The following is a 19,865-nucleotide window of genomic DNA, read 5'->3' as shown; positions in this document are numbered from 1 at the left end:
TAAATGAATATATAGAAAACCAGAATATTTTCCTTTCAATTAAACTGAAAGGAAGTGGCTATAATTAGTGGATCTATTCTTTTCTGTGCAGGAGAAAACTTTATCTATCAGTCCAGGAAGAACACTTTTCCGCTGCTCACTCTTACAGGGCATCTATAGGATCACCCTGATTTGACCCACAAGGATAGGATTCAGCAAGATTAAGAAGCAAAAGCTTAATGTTTGCATCTGTAAGCAATGATGTATTTTTGATGATCTGTCATTGTGATGTAGCTTTCTCTGTGAGAGAGCCCCACATCCTGCCTGCAAACTACATGGGTAGGGTAGAGCACTGCCCACTGCTCCACTGATTACAGTCAGGCTTTATGCAGTCTTGGGGTTTTCCTGCGAGAATTTTGGAGCAGAATCAGGGCCAATTCTTGCTATACCAAAATAAAAGTACAGCCATTCTCCAGTTATATGATATAGCTAAGCTATGCAGTTCTAGCTACATTCTATAGCCAGATTAAAAACAAAAGAAAAACAGGCCAACACTCTGTGAACAGCTTCACAAAGAGGAAAGCAACCTGGACAGAAAAACAAAATCAAACAAACAAAAAAACCCACATGACTAAAAGGGCATTAGCCCCAAATTGCACTCGCATTTTTCCAGCATATGGCCAAATGCGAGGAAAACTAGAAAAAAAATGAAGATAACGCTAAGATAATACGGTCACCTCAAGGCAATTAAGTGCCTCAAAAACCCTGTTGTGAGCTGGTGAAGGAATAAGTCAAACATGATGGTTAAGGGCTTGCAGACCAAGCCCTACAAGGAGAGACTAGAGAACCTGGACCTTTTCAGCCTCCGCAAGAGAAGGTTGAGAGGCAACCTTGTGGCTGCCTATAAGTTCATCATGGGGGCACAGAAGGGTATTGGTGAGGTTTTATTCACCAAGGCGCCCCTGGGGGTTACAAGAAATAATGGCCACAAGCTAGCAGGGAGCAGATTTAGACTGGACATTAGGAAGAACTTCTTCACAGTTCGAGTGGCCAAGGTCTGGAACGGGCTCCCAAGGGAGGTGGTGCTCTCCCCTACCCTGGGGTCTTCAAGAGGAGGTTGGATATGCATCTAGCTGGGGTCATCTAGACCCAGCCCTCTTTCCTGCCTATGCAGGGGGTCGGACTCGATGATCTATTGAGGTCCTTTCCGACCCTAATATCTATGAATGATAGAAAAGGAGATGCCATGATATTTCCTGTGTCATTTACCAATTACCCAACTGAGCAATGGTTGCAAAAATCTAAAATTTGCCTGAGAAGTGCAAGGTGTTCAAGTACTTCGTTGTCCCACAATCCAATTATCTAGGCTAGACATTTATCTGCTGGATTTCAGTGGGACTCAAGCCTTTAAATACCTGGATATGCTTAAAGGTTAATGTAGCTGCAACAATTCTAGCAATATTGTTTATCAGAGCAGTAATTCAATTACACTGCTCAGTAGTTCCAGGTACAGTATAACCTCATAAATTCAGATATCAAATATCCGTAATTCTCAAAAATATGGCACTTTTTAAAACTACACTAGATCGGGAAGTAGCTGCAGCTGGTCCCAGAGCAGAGGGGGAAGCTTGCACATGGTGGCTGTTGCCAGCATCCACCACCCTGCACCGCCTCTCTGCGTGCAGTCACTGCTACTCCTATCCTCCCCGCCAGTCCCCGCTCTGGGACTGGTTGCTGCTCCAGTTTAAAAAAATCCGGAGTCTTCAAATTTCTGGCAGGTCCCGAGCATGCCAGATTCATGAGGGTATACTGTATAATAAAGCTATAGTGGGCCTTGGGATATGGAACATATCCTTAACTCTGATCCCTTTCCACTCAAACACCGTACTGTTTATGATCTTTGGTAAAGCATTTATCTAAAGTTTACAGCATCTCAAGAACCTTGGGCTCTTCATAAATACAAGTATTAGCATTACCCGTCTCATTCCAAGAAGGCAACGCAATTTAGTGGATAAAGCACTGGACTTGGAACAGAAGGCACTTTTACACATGCTCCAGGCCGGGTGGAGGGAGCAGTGCTTTAATTAGAGCGGCTCCAAGAGTGGCTCCAATTCATTTAATAATGTCATTAAACAGCAGAATGTAGTTATTACCTTCATTTCCATTTAAACATATGACCCCACACACTTTAAATGAAAGAGCGGCTCTAGGCTCGAATTAAAGTGCCATCGTGTCTCCTGCACCAGTGTCCCTGCACTTAAAAATGGTGGCGGGGCACTTGAACTAAAGCTCCCTCAACAGGCTTTAGTTCAAGTGTCCCCACTGCCATTTTTAAGTGTGGGACACTGATGCACAAGATACAGGAAGCTGGGGAAGTGTGGCAATTGCCACACTCCAATAGGCTGGATTAATCAAGCCTGCTCCGACACGCTGGAATTCCAGTGCGTCAAAGCAGCCTTGGCATTCATGTATAGGTGCCCAAAGAGATGTAGGTTTTCCTTCCACTGGGCCACAGATTCAAGGGATGGTTCAGAACTGAATTCAACAGGAATGTTTCCATTGATTTCAATGGACTTTTGATCATACCCTCAGTACTACAAGGGCAAGGAAAACATTCATTGATATTTGAATTGTAAGCTACACATGCTCAATATTAACATTTTATAATTACACAACCTCTAATGGGGAACCTCAGTAATACCAGCCCTAGTAAAAATGATATGCAGGTAACCAATAGGTAGACAGAAGCCTTACCTGGGACCAGTCGTACATGATTTCAGCTGAAATTCCTGCAGTCCAGAGTTTCTGAACAATGTTAATGGCTCTCCCCATTGACATCTGTCCAACACTTACAACCAACAAATCACAGGAGCTAACAGTAACCTGAGAATAAGGCACACATGAGCAAGTTGTTAGACGACTGCTGGAAAGCACATGGAAACTCCTTCCCCTGCCCGGGCAATCAGCAGTGCTGACTGACACTGCTGCATAACAAATTGATAAGTTTTCCATATATAAAATCTCATTATTAGGTGGCCATCTTATATTTGAGTAAATAAAGTTTATTAAAAGGAAGGACTGTAATTCTTCGGACTTGTGTGAAGCACGAATGAGTGAAAGGGATGTTGGTTGAAGTTAGGTTTTTTGGGTAAATCTGATATCTTTTATTAGACCAACTAAAACAGTTAGAAAAATTCTTTGCAATCTTTTGGGTGCAAACATTTTTCTTTTTGAGATCTGAATCATTAAATAGACATCAAAAGGTATTTTATGCCATTATGCTTCTGTATTTCAGTTTTCTGATGAATATTTCCAGTTCTCACTGGAATGTTAAAATATCTACATAAAAAGGAAGTAACAGGAAGTCTACTGCCTAAAGATTTCTGTTTGCTATTTTAATATGGAATTACTTTAGGACCTATCAGACTGTCAATATTTCTTGCCCGTCTTTGACTTCATATGGAATTACTGAAATCTCAGGAATAATAATAAAAAAAGTAAAGCAGGAGCTGAAACTTACAGGGTCTTCCATGCTGGAAACAGCAGTGGTAATTTTATCGATAGCTATGCTGACTCCAACAGCAGAAGGAACTGGTCCTACTGTTTGTGGCCCTCGAAACTGTGGAATCTGAGCAGACAAGAAATAGTTCTGTTAGAAAGATATCAAAAAATATATACATTTAAAGAAAACACAAAGTTAAGTATGTACCAGGTGATCATATCTGCCTCCAGCTGCAAGGATTTCAGGAACCGTTCTTTGTCTCCGTTTGATGTATGCTATAAACTGAAAGATAACTCCATTGTGCTGCTGTACTTTGTATACCAGTCCCAAATTTATAGAAACCTGGAAAACGGAAATAAACATTACAAGCTTGCTAAGTGCTACAACAGTTCTGTCTGTCCACTTCAGTATCTTAAATGGCATTGAACTGACACTTTTCAAAACTTAACATAGAACCTCCAATGTGAGAAGATTAAGACAGAAAAGAGGACTGCGATTAAAATAATGATCCCTGAAGAGTCAGGATGAAATCCAAAAATCAGAAAAAAAGAATCTGAAATATTACAGGGAACTTGAATTACAACACATCTAAACCCCAAATTGAAAACCTCTCAATACAAAGAGCCAGTTCCATTGTTTCTGTTTTGTACACTTCATTTTTTAAACGTAACAGCCCCTTTTCAGTAATATACAAAGAAAATGATTTTCAGTCAATAATTTAACTGAAATATAGTTTATTAAAAATGACTATAGTTATTTAGATCTAAATAATTTTAAGAAGAGCATCCTCTAATTGGTAATAAAAGTGAAAGTGCAGATTTAAAAATGGGGGTGTAGGTTGTAGCTGTGTTGGTCTAAGGACATAGGTAGATTAGGTTCTTTGGGGGAGTCTGATATCTTTTATTAGACCAACTTAAATAGTTGGAAAACAATTTTTAAGCAAGCTTTCAGGTTCAAAAACCCTTTGTCAGGCTGAGGAAGTTTTAGCAGTTGGTGTGCGCTCTTCGTGGATGGAATGAAAAGTAAAGAAGCCAGAGGCTGGGCTGGTATGCATACAAGACAGGCAGCAGTCAGTGAAGATGGCAGTCAGTGAATGTGGTCTGTATTTTATCATTCCGGATACTGATCATCATGTCTAAAAAGATGTTGGTGCTGGAGTATTCTAGATAAAGTCAGATGGAGGGATGGTGACTGCTGAATTTCTGACGGAACTCAGAGATTGCAGGTTTCAGTCCAAATGATGAAGATGTCATTGATATATCTTAATTATAGCAAGGATTTGATGGACTGAAAACCTGAAAAACTGAAAAGGGTTGGACTGAAAACCTGCAATCTCCGATTGAGTTCCATCAGAAATTCAACAATCACCATCCCTCAATCCAACTTTCTCTAGAATACTCCAGCACCAATATCTCCTTTTTAGGCATGATGATCAGTATCCAGAATGAAAAATACAGACCACATTATACAAGTAACCCACAGACCAACATACGTATTTGCACAGAACCAGCAATCACCCTAAACACACCAAAAAAGCTGTGATATACAGCCAAGCCCTCAGATACCACTAAATTTGCACTGAAGAGAACACCCGGGATTGCCACCTCACCAACCTTCAAAAGGCTTTCACCTAACAAGGACGGACACTCCTCCAAAGAGACAGATCGCATGTTTGAAAGCCACCCGGATACCACGTGAAGAACTGCTGCAATACAGAAGAAAACCCCCCACAAATAGCACACTGCTGGTTATGACATATCACCCCTCCCCGAACCCGTACAGAAAATCCTCTAACAATTGCAACCCATACTAGAAAGAGACCCTATTCTTAAAGAGATCTTCCCAGAGCCACCCATCCTAGCCTTCAAACAAGCACCGAACCTCACTAACCTCATCACCAGAAGCAAAACTTCCTCAGGCCCAGAACACACCAAGTGGATCCCGACCATGCTATGACAAGAAATGCAACACCTGCCAACACCTCTCCACCACCCCCACAATTACTACACCCCACAACAGAGCCATCAGCTGCACCTCCGGAAATGTAATATATCTCATCCAATGCACCAAATGCCTTGATGGAAAATACGTAGGAGAGACCAAGCAACAACTGTGCACCAGAATGAATGCACACCGGAAATCTATCAAAGACAGGAATACCCAGTTACCTGTGGGGGCACATTTCTCACAAGAAAGCCACTCTCTCTCCAATCTCTCAGTCCTGATCCTCAAAGGATACTTACAAAACACTTCCCAGAGATGAGCCTATGAACTCCACTTCACCAACCTCCTGGATACTAAAAATCATGGACTAAATATAGACATTGGATTTATGACACATTATAACCTGCCTGACATCTGACTCCCCAGGTACTTCTCCACTATTCATCCCTTTTTTCTTCCCCCATACCCAGCCTGTCTCTCACCCATTGACTCAATCTACATCTTCACTGACTGCCTATCTTGCATGCATACTAGCTCAGCCTCTGGCTTCTTTACTTCTCATTCCATCCACGAAGAGCACATGCCAACTGCTGAAACTTCCTCAGCCTGACGAAGGGTTTTTGAACCCAAAGCTTGCTTAAAAATTGTTTTCCAACTATTTAAGTTGGTCTAATAAAAGATATCAGATTCACCCTAAGAACCTTGGCAATCTAAAAATGGGTCATTTTTAACAGTCATTTTATGCAGTCCTACAAGTTGATGGCACCTGCTCTGTGCTCAAGGTTATGAGTGGTTTGGTTCCCAGGGAAATGTTTAGGAAGAGCAATTCTGTCTCCAAATTTATAAATCAATCAATTTAACTAGAATTCTTTAAAAACAAACAAACAAACCAACCTGAAGTTTTATGCCAAGCTGCTTTAAGAGACTTATGACTTCCTCTAAATCTTTCATGCCATGCTTCACCAGCTGCGTGACACCTGTTTTTTGTTTTATCATTGTGTTTAGAATTGGGAATATGCTGCTTAACTCTCCCTTCTGCTCAATGAACCTGTAGAGTCGACAAAGCTGAAAATTGAAAAAGATAATGCTATACACAAGCTTGAACAAGAGGAACCCCACCACAGCACGTAACTTGGAATGGGACAGAGAGAAACGTATTATTTTCCCTTGTTTTGCACATGGGTCTACTACTTTATTAGTAAACTCGAGTGCATACAGAATGTCTGAAAGTTGGAAGGTGAAGGTCTATCTCCACCCAGGCTTTACAGCTATGCATCTAATTTTGCAGAATCTGATTTTAGAACACCACACACCATTTTTCTTCCGGAAATTTTAATTCACAATGTTGTATTTAATTCCAAACATTTGCATACTTTGAAACACTAATATTCAAAACATGGGAGAAACCTGGAAAACAGAAATGCTGATACAGGGTGATAATGGCCCCTTCCCACAGTGATAAAACAGCAAAGAGACTAATATAATTCTAGCTGCAAAAGAGAGAGGCATCTCTCTCTTCATGGATTGCACTGTCTTAGTAGAGTTTTTATGAAAATTAAGGTGCCACAGATTTATAGCAAGTTGCCAGGAAATATAAAGCTTAACTGAAATACTTACACTATTTGGTGACAAAGAAAGATTGCAAAATTTGGCTTCCACTTCTCTTTTAGTTAGCTTTTCAGTCTAAAGCAAAACAAATCATCATGCATCAGCAGCTTTTAAAAAATTCAATTTTGATAAAAAAAACTATTTATCAAATTGTTGGAGACAAGGATTAAGACATAACTAAGTGGTTTTTTTCCTCCTTTTAAGAATTCTACTTCAAAAGTGCAATTACCCTCTGAAACCTCCCTGTAAGAATGGCAAAACTGAAGTCCCATATTAGTCTCTGAATGCCACCACTTTCACTTCGGTCACTTTACAAGAAAAACGTTCATCCAAAAAAAAAATCAGCTTTTGCTAAAAGTTTTAAAAGAAATTAATGCTAAACAAATATTTATGTGAGCATGTAAAAGCCAATATGGAAAGCTCTTGTAGGTATTTAAACATCCCTCTAGCATTTATAATATGAAGTTCAGTCCATTTTTTCTGATCTGACTGAGCAATGTGAATAGCAAAAACTATGAAAAATATGAAACTGTTTAAATAACAGGAACACGTTCTTCAACTCTCCCTTCTGCTCAGTATATCTGTAGAGTCAGAGCTAAATTAAAATCAGATATGTTATATGTATGCTAGAACAGAGGGCACCTAACTCTCAGTATAGCACTTGATGTTGGACAGTGAGGCCCCCTCTACATGTTACAGTTATTGTGCAATTAACTAGTTAATTGCATAGTTAACTGAGATCAGCTACATGCGAAAAGCACCCATCACGCTATTAAAAGCTTCAGAAAGCTATAAAGTTAGACCTCGAAAATATGTAGTAACTTTGTAGCATGAACTGAACTAATGTCATTAAAAAACTAGGTGACTGTGGCATTGATGCCTACACAGTCAGATGGATTGCAAATTGGCTGAAGGGTCGTACTCAGAGGGTGATGGTGGACGGGTCATATTCGACCTGGGGGGAAGTGGGCAGCGGAGTCCCCCAGGGCTTGGTCCTCAGGCCCGCACTGTTCAATTTCTTTATCAGCGATTTGGACGATGGGTTGAAAAGCAACCTGTTCAAATTTGCTGACGATACCAAAATGTGGGGTGAGGTGGGCATGCTAGTAGGGAGGGAAAGACTGCAGCAAGACCTGGATAGGTTGCAGGGGTGGGCTAACAAAAACAGGATGCGTTTCAATACTGACAAGTGCAGGGTGCTACACTTGGGCAGTAGTAACCAACAGCACACTTATAAGATGGGAAACTCCCTTCTTGAGAGCACAGAGGCAGAAAGGGATCTTGGAGTCATTACTGACTCCAAGATGAACATGGGCTGACAATGCAAGGTCCCGGCTGGCAGGGCTAACCAGACCTTACCGTGCATCCACAGGTGCATCTCAAGTAGGACCAAGGAGGTGATCCTCCCCCTCTACGCAACACTGGTCAGCCCACAGCTGGAGTACTGTGTCCAGTTCTGGGCACCCCACTTCAAGAGGGATGTGGACAACATTGAGAGGGTACAGAGGAGGGCCACCCACATGATCCGGGGCAGCAGGGCAGACCCTACAAGGGACCTGAACCTGTTCAGCCTCCACAAGAGAAGGCTGACGGGGGACCTGGTGACCGTCTATAAACTCACTAGGGGGGACCAGAAGGGGTTGGGGGAGACCTTGTTTCCCCTAGCGCCCCCCGGGATAACAAGGAATAACGGCCACAAGTTGTTGGAGAGTAGGTTTAGATCAGACATCCATAAGAACTACTTTACAGTTAGGGCGGCTAGGATCTGGAATCAACTTCCAAGGGAGTGGTGCTGGCTCCTATGCTGGGGGTCTTTAAGAAGAGGCTTGATGCCTACCTGGCTGGGGTCATTTGAGCGGTTTTCCTCCTGCCCAGGCAGGGGGTCGGACTTGAAGATCTACAAGGTCCCTTCCGACCCTACTTCTATGATTCTATGAATGTAGCTGAGGTTAACATAGAGTGTAATAATAGTAAAATATAACCATGTTAGTCTTGTCCTGTAAGCAACTTGAAAACTCCATTTTGTATCCTTCTGCTTGACACAAGTGAATGAACTCTGCATTTATGTATGAGTGTGTGTAAAAGGGTGAATGGTGAAAGAATGGCATAGAGATGGGAGAAGAAGATTTAACTTTTTATGTAAGCAACAGGCACCAAGTGTAAGTTAACAGCCAGTAACTAACTAACAAACGGCTGAAGAATCCCTTTGAAGCTCGAAGGCACAAAGGAAATAACAGAAGAAAAAATTCTGCAAGATGGGCAACAAGAACACTCCAATGCTAAAATAAGCTGAAGACAAAAAAAGAACCACCACAAAAAACAAAAGCTGGGTATAGAAAAACTCCAAAGCACTCAAACAAAGGATGCCAATCCCTATATAAGAACACTTTGAAAATGCCAAGTTGGGCGAGTCTCTTTCTCTACTGCTGTTTCATCGGAGCACAGATGCATCTATTCACCCCGCTCCAGCTGTTATCTTTAAATCTGCTATCTTCAAATCATCATCATCTACTCAATAAGCCTGGGTTGGCCACCCTGGGCTGATATTGAGCAACTATTGCTGACAACTATATCTGGTGTATGTGTAGATGAAATAGTTGTCTCATGTATGTGTATGCCTGTGTATAATGATGTGTATGATGATCTGTGTGTGTTTGTATGAATAGCGTGCCCGAACCTCTATGTCTAACTCATGTAATCAATAAACGCAGTACCTTGCCTTATACCCTTTTATAAAGTCTCGCTCGGGATTTGAGCAATTGGCAATTTGTGTAACAACTTTATAGCTGGTTGCTATTCAGCTTTAATTTGCACATGTAGCAAGGAATACATTGCTGTTACACAATCTGCTGGTCCTCCAGCATCCCTGGGTACATTACCCCCTCTCCAGTATAAACTTCTCTGAAAAAGAACGTGGAGGAAACCCCTGCTCCAGCATAGTTCTAAGCCCTACGTTCATTCCTCCTACTCAGCAGCACCCAGCAGAAACACCATGCCCTGCCTGTAGCAGGCAAACTGAGTTATGCTCAGGCTCTTAGCATAACTTTAGGCCTTTCCGGATCTAAGCAATTAAATTGTACAAAGCGCCTTATAAGGCACTGGGAAAAATGAGTACTGTGATTGGTACGGTGGGCTAACTAGGTACAGTAGTTTCCCTAAAAGGAAAGAAGATAAAAAATGGAATAGGATTGGAGTATCTTATCTAAAAAGATGAGGTAAGACACTCGAGGATTGGACAGTTTGAGATGAGAAAGTTACAAAAGTAGTGGACAAACAAAGAGACAGTGTGTGTTTATGTTGCTACCCTGGGAAGACAGAAGCAGAATTGGAATTCTTGCTTTGAGTAACAAGGAATCCAGAAACTAACATCCCACACACCCAGCAGAGGATGAGGCTGGTACCACTGAAGCTTGCTGCTTTAATGTCTAAGGAACTGCTTGCCAGGTCCTATTACAAGGAAGAATACTTGTAATAAGCCTAGGGGTTAGTAAATAAAAGTTCACTTGATACCAAATTGGACAAGGGGCTGTGTCAATCCTTAGGGGTCTCTGGTAAAAGGAATCCTGGGGCAACACTGCCCCCCTTCCCCATGCAAACACAGAGCAGATGAGGAGGGACACCCCTGCCACAGTGAACCATAGCATCTGGGCAGCAGCAGCAAGCATATGGGGGAGGGAATCCCCCCTATACACTATCCCGTACAAGGGTAGAGAGCCAGGGACACACTGCTCAGCCAGTGTTGGGTAGCAGCAAGCACAGGGGAAATCCCCCCCCACACTTCCCTCCAGGAACCAGGGGTATCCAGTCTGGCTGGAGCAGAACCCAGATCTCCTAGTCAGCAGTAAGCAGGAAGGAGTGGGGGTGAATCCCCCCACCATTTGTCTTCACAAGCACAGGGGGCTACAGACACTGTGCCTTGCCACAGCAGAGCCTGGGTCTCCTGGGCAGCAGCAAGCACAGGGGAAGTAGAAGTGGGTAATCTCCTCAGAGCAGGCTGTGCTGTGGCCAGGCAGGGTATCCCCAGCTTCCTGCACGTGTGCAGGGAAGGACTAGGGGGAAGGGATTCCCCCTCCCCACTTGCTGCTGCTCAGATCTAGGCTCTGCTCCAGCCAGGTAGGGTGTCCCTTGCTCCCTGAACTTATGCAGGGGAAGTGGCGGGGGATTACCCTCCATGCCTGCTGCTGCCCAGGAGACCAGGGCCTCACTGAACTTTTGTGGAGAAGTGAGAGAGGGGTTTTCTCCTGCCCTTCCCAGCTTGCTGCTGCCTGGGAGACCCAGGATCTGCTTCAGCTGGGCACAGTGTCCCCAACTCCATGTGCAGGTCGGGGGAGCTGGGGTCAGATTTCCCCCTACCACCATCTTGCTTCCTGGGGAAACCTCAGGGATCCTGGGGATTGATTACTCTTTAGTAGAGTCATTTATTTTTTTCAGTGATGCTGCTGACCAGCGAGAGCTCCCCCAGCTGGTCAGCAACCACAGTGCAAACTGTTATTCCTTTTTTCTTCTTCCTGACAACCTGCCCTATACAGGTGCAGCCCATGGACATGGCGCAATGTCTTCATCATGCAAGGAAGGCAATGCTATGACTGGAACAACATCTAGAGCCATCCTGAAGGTCTATACCATGTACACTTGTTTTACAGAGGGACCCACTACTACTTAATAAGCTGGGGAATGGAGGGGTACCAAGATGTCAGAAAGTTGAACGGTGAAAGTCAGCCTCAACCCACATTCGAAAAATATGAACCAATGGGAAAAAAAAAATGAATGAAATGTTTTATTAAGCATTCCACATTTGAATTTTTAAACTAAATTTTGCATTTGTCACTAATCTTACCACAACATCATACAGAATGATGTAAACTTGATTGAGTTTATCTTCTGGTATTCCACAGTGCAAGAGTATAGCTTTCAATAAGGCAGTGTGGTTCAGGTAGATGCTGTAGTTTCTTTCCTAAGAGAAGAGAGGAAAAATACAATATTTATGGGCATTCCAAAATGTAAAATAACTTTTCACTTTTATCCAGACTAATTCTGAACCTCCCTGTTATCTTAGTTTCCCCTCTGTACAGTCCAGAGCTGGCAAGATTTGTGCCCTTTTTTAACACCAACTTTAGTATTGGTATCAAGAGAGAAACATTCCCTTGAAGGAAGAGAGCCATTATATTTCAAGTGTTCTACTGTGACATCCTTTGCAAAACAACTTACTGTTCACTGGAAATATCATTTGCAAAACATTTTTCAGTCACAGTGATTCAGTTTTCAATTTTTATCAAAAGTCGAAACACAAAAATGTTTTCATTGGCAGATAAGAATTGTCTCTCTTAGTAGTCATCTTTGCTGGCATATTGCCTTATTTATGATCTCCTCTCCAACAAAACAACACATTATCATAAAAGTAGCTAGAGAAAGAAAAAAGAATATACTAGTCAGCAGAGCAAAGTGGAGGAACAACCTGTAGAACTGGAAATTCATGGATGATTTCTGAAATGGCATAGATTGTTTCTGCTATAGGTAAAAAGCTATTTCCAGTGGAAGTGACAATGTCAAATGCACATTCCAGGATTTCTTTGGGGTGACAACGGTCTAATCTCCGAGGCCTGAAAACTCGCTCTATACAATACCTACAAAAAACAAAAGGATAAATCAATACATATAGAGCAGTCATTGTGTTGAACAGTTATGTGAACAATGGGCAAATGTTAAACCTTTTTTGGATGAATAGGTATTATCCCTCTCAGCCATTTCCCTTACCTTTTCAAGTTTGATATACTATTTCTAGCTACAAATCTTGCAAAAGGAATCTGTAAGCACAAAAAGATTGTTGAGATATTACATTATACATACAGATATGTGTGTATATAGACACACACACGCGCGCTTGCACATACAACTTCATTCCGACTTGTGCCCTTAGAATAACATGGAATTATACACTATACAATTACCCATTTATTCTCCCACCTGTGAGAGTCTCTAAAAGTACTGAAGTAGCTGCAAGTATCTTAGATGTATTTTCTAGGAAAATGCTATTTCATCCTTTACACAGACATGGGGAGAGAAGCACAAGACTTGCATCCAAAAAGCAAATACAGGGCACTATCCAAAAGAAGTAGCCATGCTCAGTTCCCAGTGATGTATTAGGAAGTTATAAACTGCAGTTATAAACTCAGTGCTGCTGAGTCCACAATATCCTCAGGAATCACTGCTTCCAGCAAGGAGATCAAGACCATGAGGGCCCTGCCTATCAGATACTTAGATTTTCCTTTTATTCCAGTGGTATCACACTGGCTTAAAACTAGCGTGGCAGTGGGGAAAATAAGACTTTTTACCTACCATTTATGAAGAGAGACACTTTAAAGCAGGGATGGGGAATATTTGGCCCACAGGCCGGATGCAGGTGGCCAAGGACTCCATTTCTAAGCTGCCCCTGCCCACATGGCTTGTGCCAGTCTCCATGGAGACCCCAGTCTCAGCCATGCCGGCAGCGGGCATGGCAGAGCAGCACAGGGGACTGCTCCAGAGCTGCTAGGATCTTGCAGCAGGGGCAGCTTGCTTCAGAGCCAGGGCAGAGCGGCGATCTTTATCCTGCACACTCTGGGCAGGGGCATGCATTTAGGGAATCGTGGCTCTGCCCCAGCTCCAGACAGGCTGTCACTGCTGCAGAGTTGGGGCACAGCCACGATTCCCTGAATGCATGCCCCTACCCGGAGGGTGCAGGTTACAGATTGTGGCTCTGCCCTGGCTCTGGAGCAAGCTGTCCCGCTGCAAGATCCCAGCAGCTCTGGAGCAGCCTCCTGTGCTGCTCTGCTGCATGCGCTGCTGGCGTGGCTGAGGCTGGGGTCTCCATGGTGCCCGGCACAAGCTGTGCGGGCAGGGGCGGCTGGGAAATGGAGTCCCTGGCCCACTGCATCCGGCCAGCGGCCTGGAGGTTCCCCATCCCTGCTTTAAAGGCTTCTAGCCCGCACTTCTACTTATAGAAGTGTAAGCTGGCAATCAAGTACAAGCTGGAAAAAATAATTTTGTGAAGAACTATTTGGATAACAATTACAGAGGAATCCAAGAAAGAAAACTGACAGGGACACAGTTAAAAAAAAAAAAAAAAAAAAAAAATGATCTGATACTACACACACTATATTGTTCTACAATGATAAGCTGCTATGATGTTATGCATATTATGATCATCATCATTATTATTATTATTATTATTAATAATAACAACAATAATAATAATAATAATGTTCCTGGAACTCCTATGTACACATGACACACAAAAGCAAACATTTCCAGATGACAAACTGTTCAGTCTCAGCAAAGAAAGAACCATCTCGTGTAAAGGGCAGACCCTGTCGGAGGAGAGAACAAGGGACTGTAATGGGCAGGTGGAACCTGCACACAACCCCTCTACCTTGGGACCTTCATCAGAGAAGCCTTTTCTGCTGTAGCTTTCACAGGCAGGGAAAAAATGTCCCTACTAACTTTCACTATAAAAAGTCAAGGTTATCTGGAAATATCTTGTCACTTCAGTTTCATAGCCAATTTAGCAAAGTGTCATTTTATACTGTCATTTTATACTTGATTTTTGTAAAATGATCAACTAAACCACAAAAGGCTAAACTGAATTATGCATCTGACATCTAGAGCAGTTACTGCCTAGCGGCATTGGAGAAAATCTATGATCTGACTGGAAGCAGAGGATGGCGACAGTAATTCTACTGGCATACCAGCAGCCTGTAGACCAGCCTGCAGTCTTCCTCTGAAACAGCATCACTAAGGATCTGTTGAGAATAGTTGTGAGCACTGCTGCAGGAACAACAATGCATATATACATATGGTACAGTACATATACATGGTAAACAAAAGGGATGGGGACATTATTATCCCGAGTTATATATGTGAAGGAATGAACCATAAACGAGTGAATGAAATCCTTTTCCTCACACAGGTGCATGCGAAGGGAAAACAAAACAAAACCTTAATGCTGTCACACACCACATCTATTGCTTAGGTGTTTTTCTTAAATATGATTTTTTAGAATGGAAAAAGCAGAAGCACTTTTCAGTAATTCGTTTTTCTTCTACTCAGAGGTTCATTGGGATGGTTACTACTGAAGACAAATACAGGGACAGATCTGACAGGACATGCTTCCTTGGAGTTGTGACTATAGTTTGATCACGATGCAAAAAAGTAGAGCTTGTATGGGCTACTTTTCTCAAGTGGCCCTTTTCCTGTCCTCCCTCTCTACTTGATCAAATGGTCATCAAAGAGGGAAAACTGTATCCAAGGGAAGATAGGAAGGGACCTGCATCACAAGATCCCTGGTAACAGGGAGGTAAAAGGGGACTCCTGTTCCAAAATCTTGATGCGCAAATCAAAGAAAACAACACAAAATATTTCCCAAACCCAGCTTAAAATATAGAGTACACAACTTACCCTGAGATCATAAGGCAGCATCACCAGCATCCCACTGTGATCCATGAAATATGAAGCTTCATTATGTTCATACAGTTTCCTGTTTCTAGGCATTAGCAGTGGGGTGGGTAACTTGATAGCTCCTGCATAATATTGGTAAAACAGTATTAGCACTTGTAAAAGATCCCAGACTTTGTTTCTTTGCTTAAATTACTATTAAGGAAATACTAACTATTACTACCTTGCTTTAATCTACATCAGCGGGGCTCAACCTCTGGCCCACAAGGCTCATCACAGGTCTGGAAATTGGGCAGCAGGGGAGCAGTGGCAGCGCTAATTGCCACTAATTTGCTCCCAAATTTCCAAACCTGTGGGGAGCTCTGAAAGCTGGATATTGTCAGCCTGCACACTAGATCATAACAGCGTGAAGTTGGGCAGGTGCAAGGGGTTACTCTGTGGCCAGGTTGGGGCACATGGAAATCACAGCTGCGAACTGACCCTAAGTGGTGACCCTGCATAGGATCCAGCATGCAGCCCAACCCTGTGCCACTCATGTGGCCCAGAAGGCTGGAAGGTTGGGCACTAGTGTTATGCAGTCACCTAAATAATACCTATAAAGAAACTCCTACTCTAAATAGCTCTGCAGTGTTGGTCATCGGAACAAGACAATTCAGTATACATTGAAAGACATGGGACTTAAACAGACTAAGATCTGAAAACCTCACCATAGCCCACATACGAGTTGAAATTTAAAGCCAGTTTCTCATATGTAAAAATAAAAATAAAAGGTTTTAAAACCTCAACAATTTGCATCTATTGGTCAATACAACCTTGTGTCTAATTTGCTAGTACTGAAATCATTGTACTAGCAAAAGTCCCTATATAAGGGACTTCTCTAAATCCCTTATATATAAAGTTATGCCTTAGGGAAAAAAGAAGGAACAATTGTAAATAAACTCACCGTGCCTTTTAAAGATCTGGCTGACAGTCTCACACACGTTTTGCTGTATCTTAGTTGCCCGAATCGAAAAACTACCCTGCAAACAAAAATCCCTTTAAAGAAGTAGCACTTATACACAGACTTAGATGCAGAAATCATCATATGAACTTCTATATTTACTAAATATAAGATGAGGTCCCTCCCCCCACCACCCTCAAATCAGCATGGGTGAAAAAAGCTCCTCATCTTACAACTGCATACAATGAAACTTCATTAAATACACTGTCTATCCCTTAAACTGCTGCCAAAAGCAGCATGTGCTCAGTAATGCAAATCAACTATGAAGTTGACTAAAATAAAGCCAACACTGAATGTGACTATAACACTTGGCCCATGTTAGTAGGGACCTACCAAATTCATGGTGGAAGTGGGCTGAGCAGCAATTCCTTTAATTTTGCAGGCTCCCCTGTATGCTCCCCACTTCTCCCCACCAATTGAAGCGAATGGCAGGGGCCCTCCTCATGATCAGCTGGGAGGCGAAAACTGTGGTTTTAAATATGGTTTTTCCCTCCCAGCCAGTCAGCAACAAGCAGCAGGGCCACTGGGGCCCCTCTCAGGCACCAACAATGGGAGGGCAAGGAGGGAGCATGGGGGAACCTGGAAAATTAAAAGAGCTGCCTCACAGCCCACTTCCACCATGATTTGGTAGGTCCTTAACACATTAGGCAAGCAAAGAATAGGTTAATGCAATCCACCTGAATAAGACTAATGCCCATTGCGCGTAGTCCTTATCAATGCTCTTTTTTAAGCCATGGTGAGCCACTACACTGCGTGTATTTAGATTTCCTCTTCACTCCCACAGCTGAGCTGTGCCTTTCAATAATTCCTGTTTCTTCAGAGCCTTAAATGTATGGCAAACATCACTAAACAGGGTCCCAAACAGTTCACCCAGAATTCCTGCACTGCTCCCTCTCTCAGCCTGTAGCATATGATTATCAGGGATCCAGGTTTTCTGTTTCCCACAGAAAAACTGAGTAAAATGTGGATTTCCCCTTTTACCCAAGAAAAACGCAGATTTCTTTCAATGGAGAAACACAGATTTTGCACTTTTGCAAAGAGCTCTCTGTAGGCCGGCAGAGTCCCAGCCTCTAAGGGTGGCAGGAGGCAGGGAGCATCATATGCATGTATATGCACATGGCCACCAGACAGTCTGGAGAGCAGCTCCTGCAGGTAAGTCTGGCAGGGGAGAAGGAAGGGGGATTGAGGCCCCCATAGGGAGGGAGGGAGTTGAGAAGGGCTGGGACTGCTGCCCAGCTGAGCAGTGCATGGGGCTTGGAGGCCAGGGCCCCAGCAAAGACCAGGATGGGGCCATGGGCGGCTTGTCTTGGGGGTGGAGGTGGTGGGGCCAGCTCCCTGCCCCTGTGTCCCAGATTTGGGCGTGGGGCGGGCTACCTGCTGCAGCCTCAGACTCCTCATCCTACTGCCCTTCCCCGCAGCCGAGCAAGCAGGACTCAGCATGGCAGGGCACAGCAGGGCTGGGTGGGGAAGCTGCTTACCACTGCAAGCCCCACATCACCCTGGTGAAGCATCCCCTGCCTGCCTGGCAGCAGCAGGGGCAGAAGCGCGAGTAGTGTCCCTTGCTGCTGCTGGGGCATGTAGGGTACATGTCACCAGGGCAGCACAGAGCTCGCAGCGGCCAGGAGTCCCTGCCCAGCCCCGCTCTGCCCTAGGGTGGCCATCACAGAGGACAGTCTGGTTGTCCTCTGTTCATACGAAACCAGACTCCTCCATTTTTGAAGGGAAAAATAGAGGACGTAAAGGCGTTGGGTTTTGTATCAATAGAGGACAGAGTAGCAGAAAATTGGAATGTCCTCTATGATGGCTACCCTACTCTGCCCTGCTGCGTGGGGTCCCACCTGCTGGGCTACGGATGCTGTGAGTAAGGGCAGCAGGCTAGGGAGCCCGAGGCTGCAGTGGGCAGCCCACCCCGATCTGGGGGGCACGGGTCCCCTCTGGCCCTCCAACAGGAGTGTACACAGTGGTGGGGAGCCAGCCCCCCCCCTCCCCCAAGCCCATAGCAGGGAGTCTGCACCTCTGCACCCATGGGCTCTGGCTCCAGCCATGCCACCTATGGGGGAGAGAGGGCCAGGCTCTGTGCTGCATTGCAGCAGCTGTTGTCTCCCACAGGCGACAGCCGGGCCTTGGGTGCTGCTGCAGGGGGCAGGAGGCTGTGGATCTGGGTCCCTGGCCCCATAACCCTGGCAGCTGGGGCCCCCTCCAGCAGGGCTGTGGCTTGGGAGTGAGGGGCCTGGACCTGTGTTCTGTGAGCTAAACGGGCAGGGGAACTCTGATTTTTTTTATGATAATAAAATACCAAAATCAAATACCAAAATTTATAGGTTTTTAGAATTTATTTTATTATAGTGATTGAGGCACTGGTTGGCTTCCACACTGCTTTAAAATTGTAAATATCTCAATAAAACATTATGTTTAATTGATACCTATAACACACACACACACACACACACACACGAGTGGCATTTCATTTTAATCTCAGATTTGGGGGGTTTTATTAGAGAATTTGCAATTTTTTAATCAGAGAAAACCAGGATCCCTGATGATCAGTGCAGCCCTGCCCCCCCAGGTTACTCTGTGCCTCATCTGCAAATACATTTTTAGAGGATCCCAGGATTCATGACAAGAACACCCAGTTCCAGTCATAAACAGGGGCTAATTAGCACATGCATCCTTTGTGGTGGGTATCTGGAGTCCACACATACTGGGAAGTGCTGAGTTATAAAAGTTGTAAAAGTTTAGAAATATTTTACAAAGTATTTTAGAAAACCAAGTTTTAATTGTTATCATTAAAGGGCTGATCTGAAAGGGTACAACACGGTGATGTCCCAAAACAAATATATTCTATTGGTACTCAGATACAAGTGCCATTAATGCAATAAAAATTAAGAATAGGAAGCAAATGTTCCCATAGTCAGACAAAGTCTAAGTTTTTGTTCAAATATAGGATTGTCAAATAGAGTAGTTATGAATTAGATGAACACATCAGAACAGTGAGCCTGATCTAACAGTTTATTAAGGGACCCCAGTTGAAATATTAATCATTGTTAGAAATGATCATGAAAGGCAGGCTTTCAGCCTTATCATATCCATATTTTTTTTAGCTGCAACAATTAAAAAAAAAATTAATTTGAAACTAACCTTTAGCACATCGCTATCATAGGTATAGTCTATTGCTGGGGAGATGCGTTGTGAAAATATCTGACTCATCATAGTCCTGTAAGCTTTCCCATCAACGTTGGCTAAGGTATGGTGAAGTACTTCATGCAATTCAGACTCCTCCATCTGGGGAGGTGGGAGGTGTTCGCTCTTTAGCAGCTCCATGGCAGTTGGCCGTGCTGCAGGATCATGATTCAAAAGCCAACTAATAACCAATCTCTACAAATTAAACAAAAAAAAAAATAC

The 19,865-nt window shown here is 43.5% G+C and overlaps 1 protein-coding gene across 1 annotated transcript in view; it reads right to left on the bottom strand.

Annotated features, from left to right (window-relative positions):
* Nucleotides 1-19,865, bottom strand: part of EIF2AK4 (eukaryotic translation initiation factor 2 alpha kinase 4) — a 72,986-nt gene that overhangs the window by 10,238 nt on the left and 42,883 nt on the right. Inside the window, exons 22-32 of the mRNA XM_025197753.1 lie at nt 19,602-19,838; nt 16,407-16,482; nt 15,467-15,588; nt 12,788-12,837; nt 12,489-12,657; nt 11,871-11,987; nt 7,043-7,108; nt 6,320-6,490; nt 3,689-3,823; nt 3,500-3,607; nt 2,734-2,862 (exon numbers count right to left, since the gene is read on the bottom strand). Coding sequence (XP_025053538.1) covers nt 2,734-2,862; nt 3,500-3,607; nt 3,689-3,823; nt 6,320-6,490; nt 7,043-7,108; nt 11,871-11,987; nt 12,489-12,657; nt 12,788-12,837; nt 15,467-15,588; nt 16,407-16,482; nt 19,602-19,838 — 1,380 coding nt within the window. The remainder of the gene's footprint in view (nt 1-2,733; nt 2,863-3,499; nt 3,608-3,688; nt 3,824-6,319; nt 6,491-7,042; nt 7,109-11,870; nt 11,988-12,488; nt 12,658-12,787; nt 12,838-15,466; nt 15,589-16,406; nt 16,483-19,601; nt 19,839-19,865) is intronic.

This window comes from Alligator sinensis, unplaced genomic scaffold (assembly GCF_000455745.1).
Source record: "Alligator sinensis unplaced genomic scaffold, ASM45574v1 scaffold262_1, whole genome shotgun sequence".
In the NCBI taxonomy this organism is placed as follows: Eukaryota; Metazoa; Chordata; order Crocodylia; family Alligatoridae; genus Alligator; species Alligator sinensis.
The sequence above is the reverse complement of the archived record's forward strand: the minus strand, read 5'-3'. Positions and strand labels throughout refer to the sequence as shown.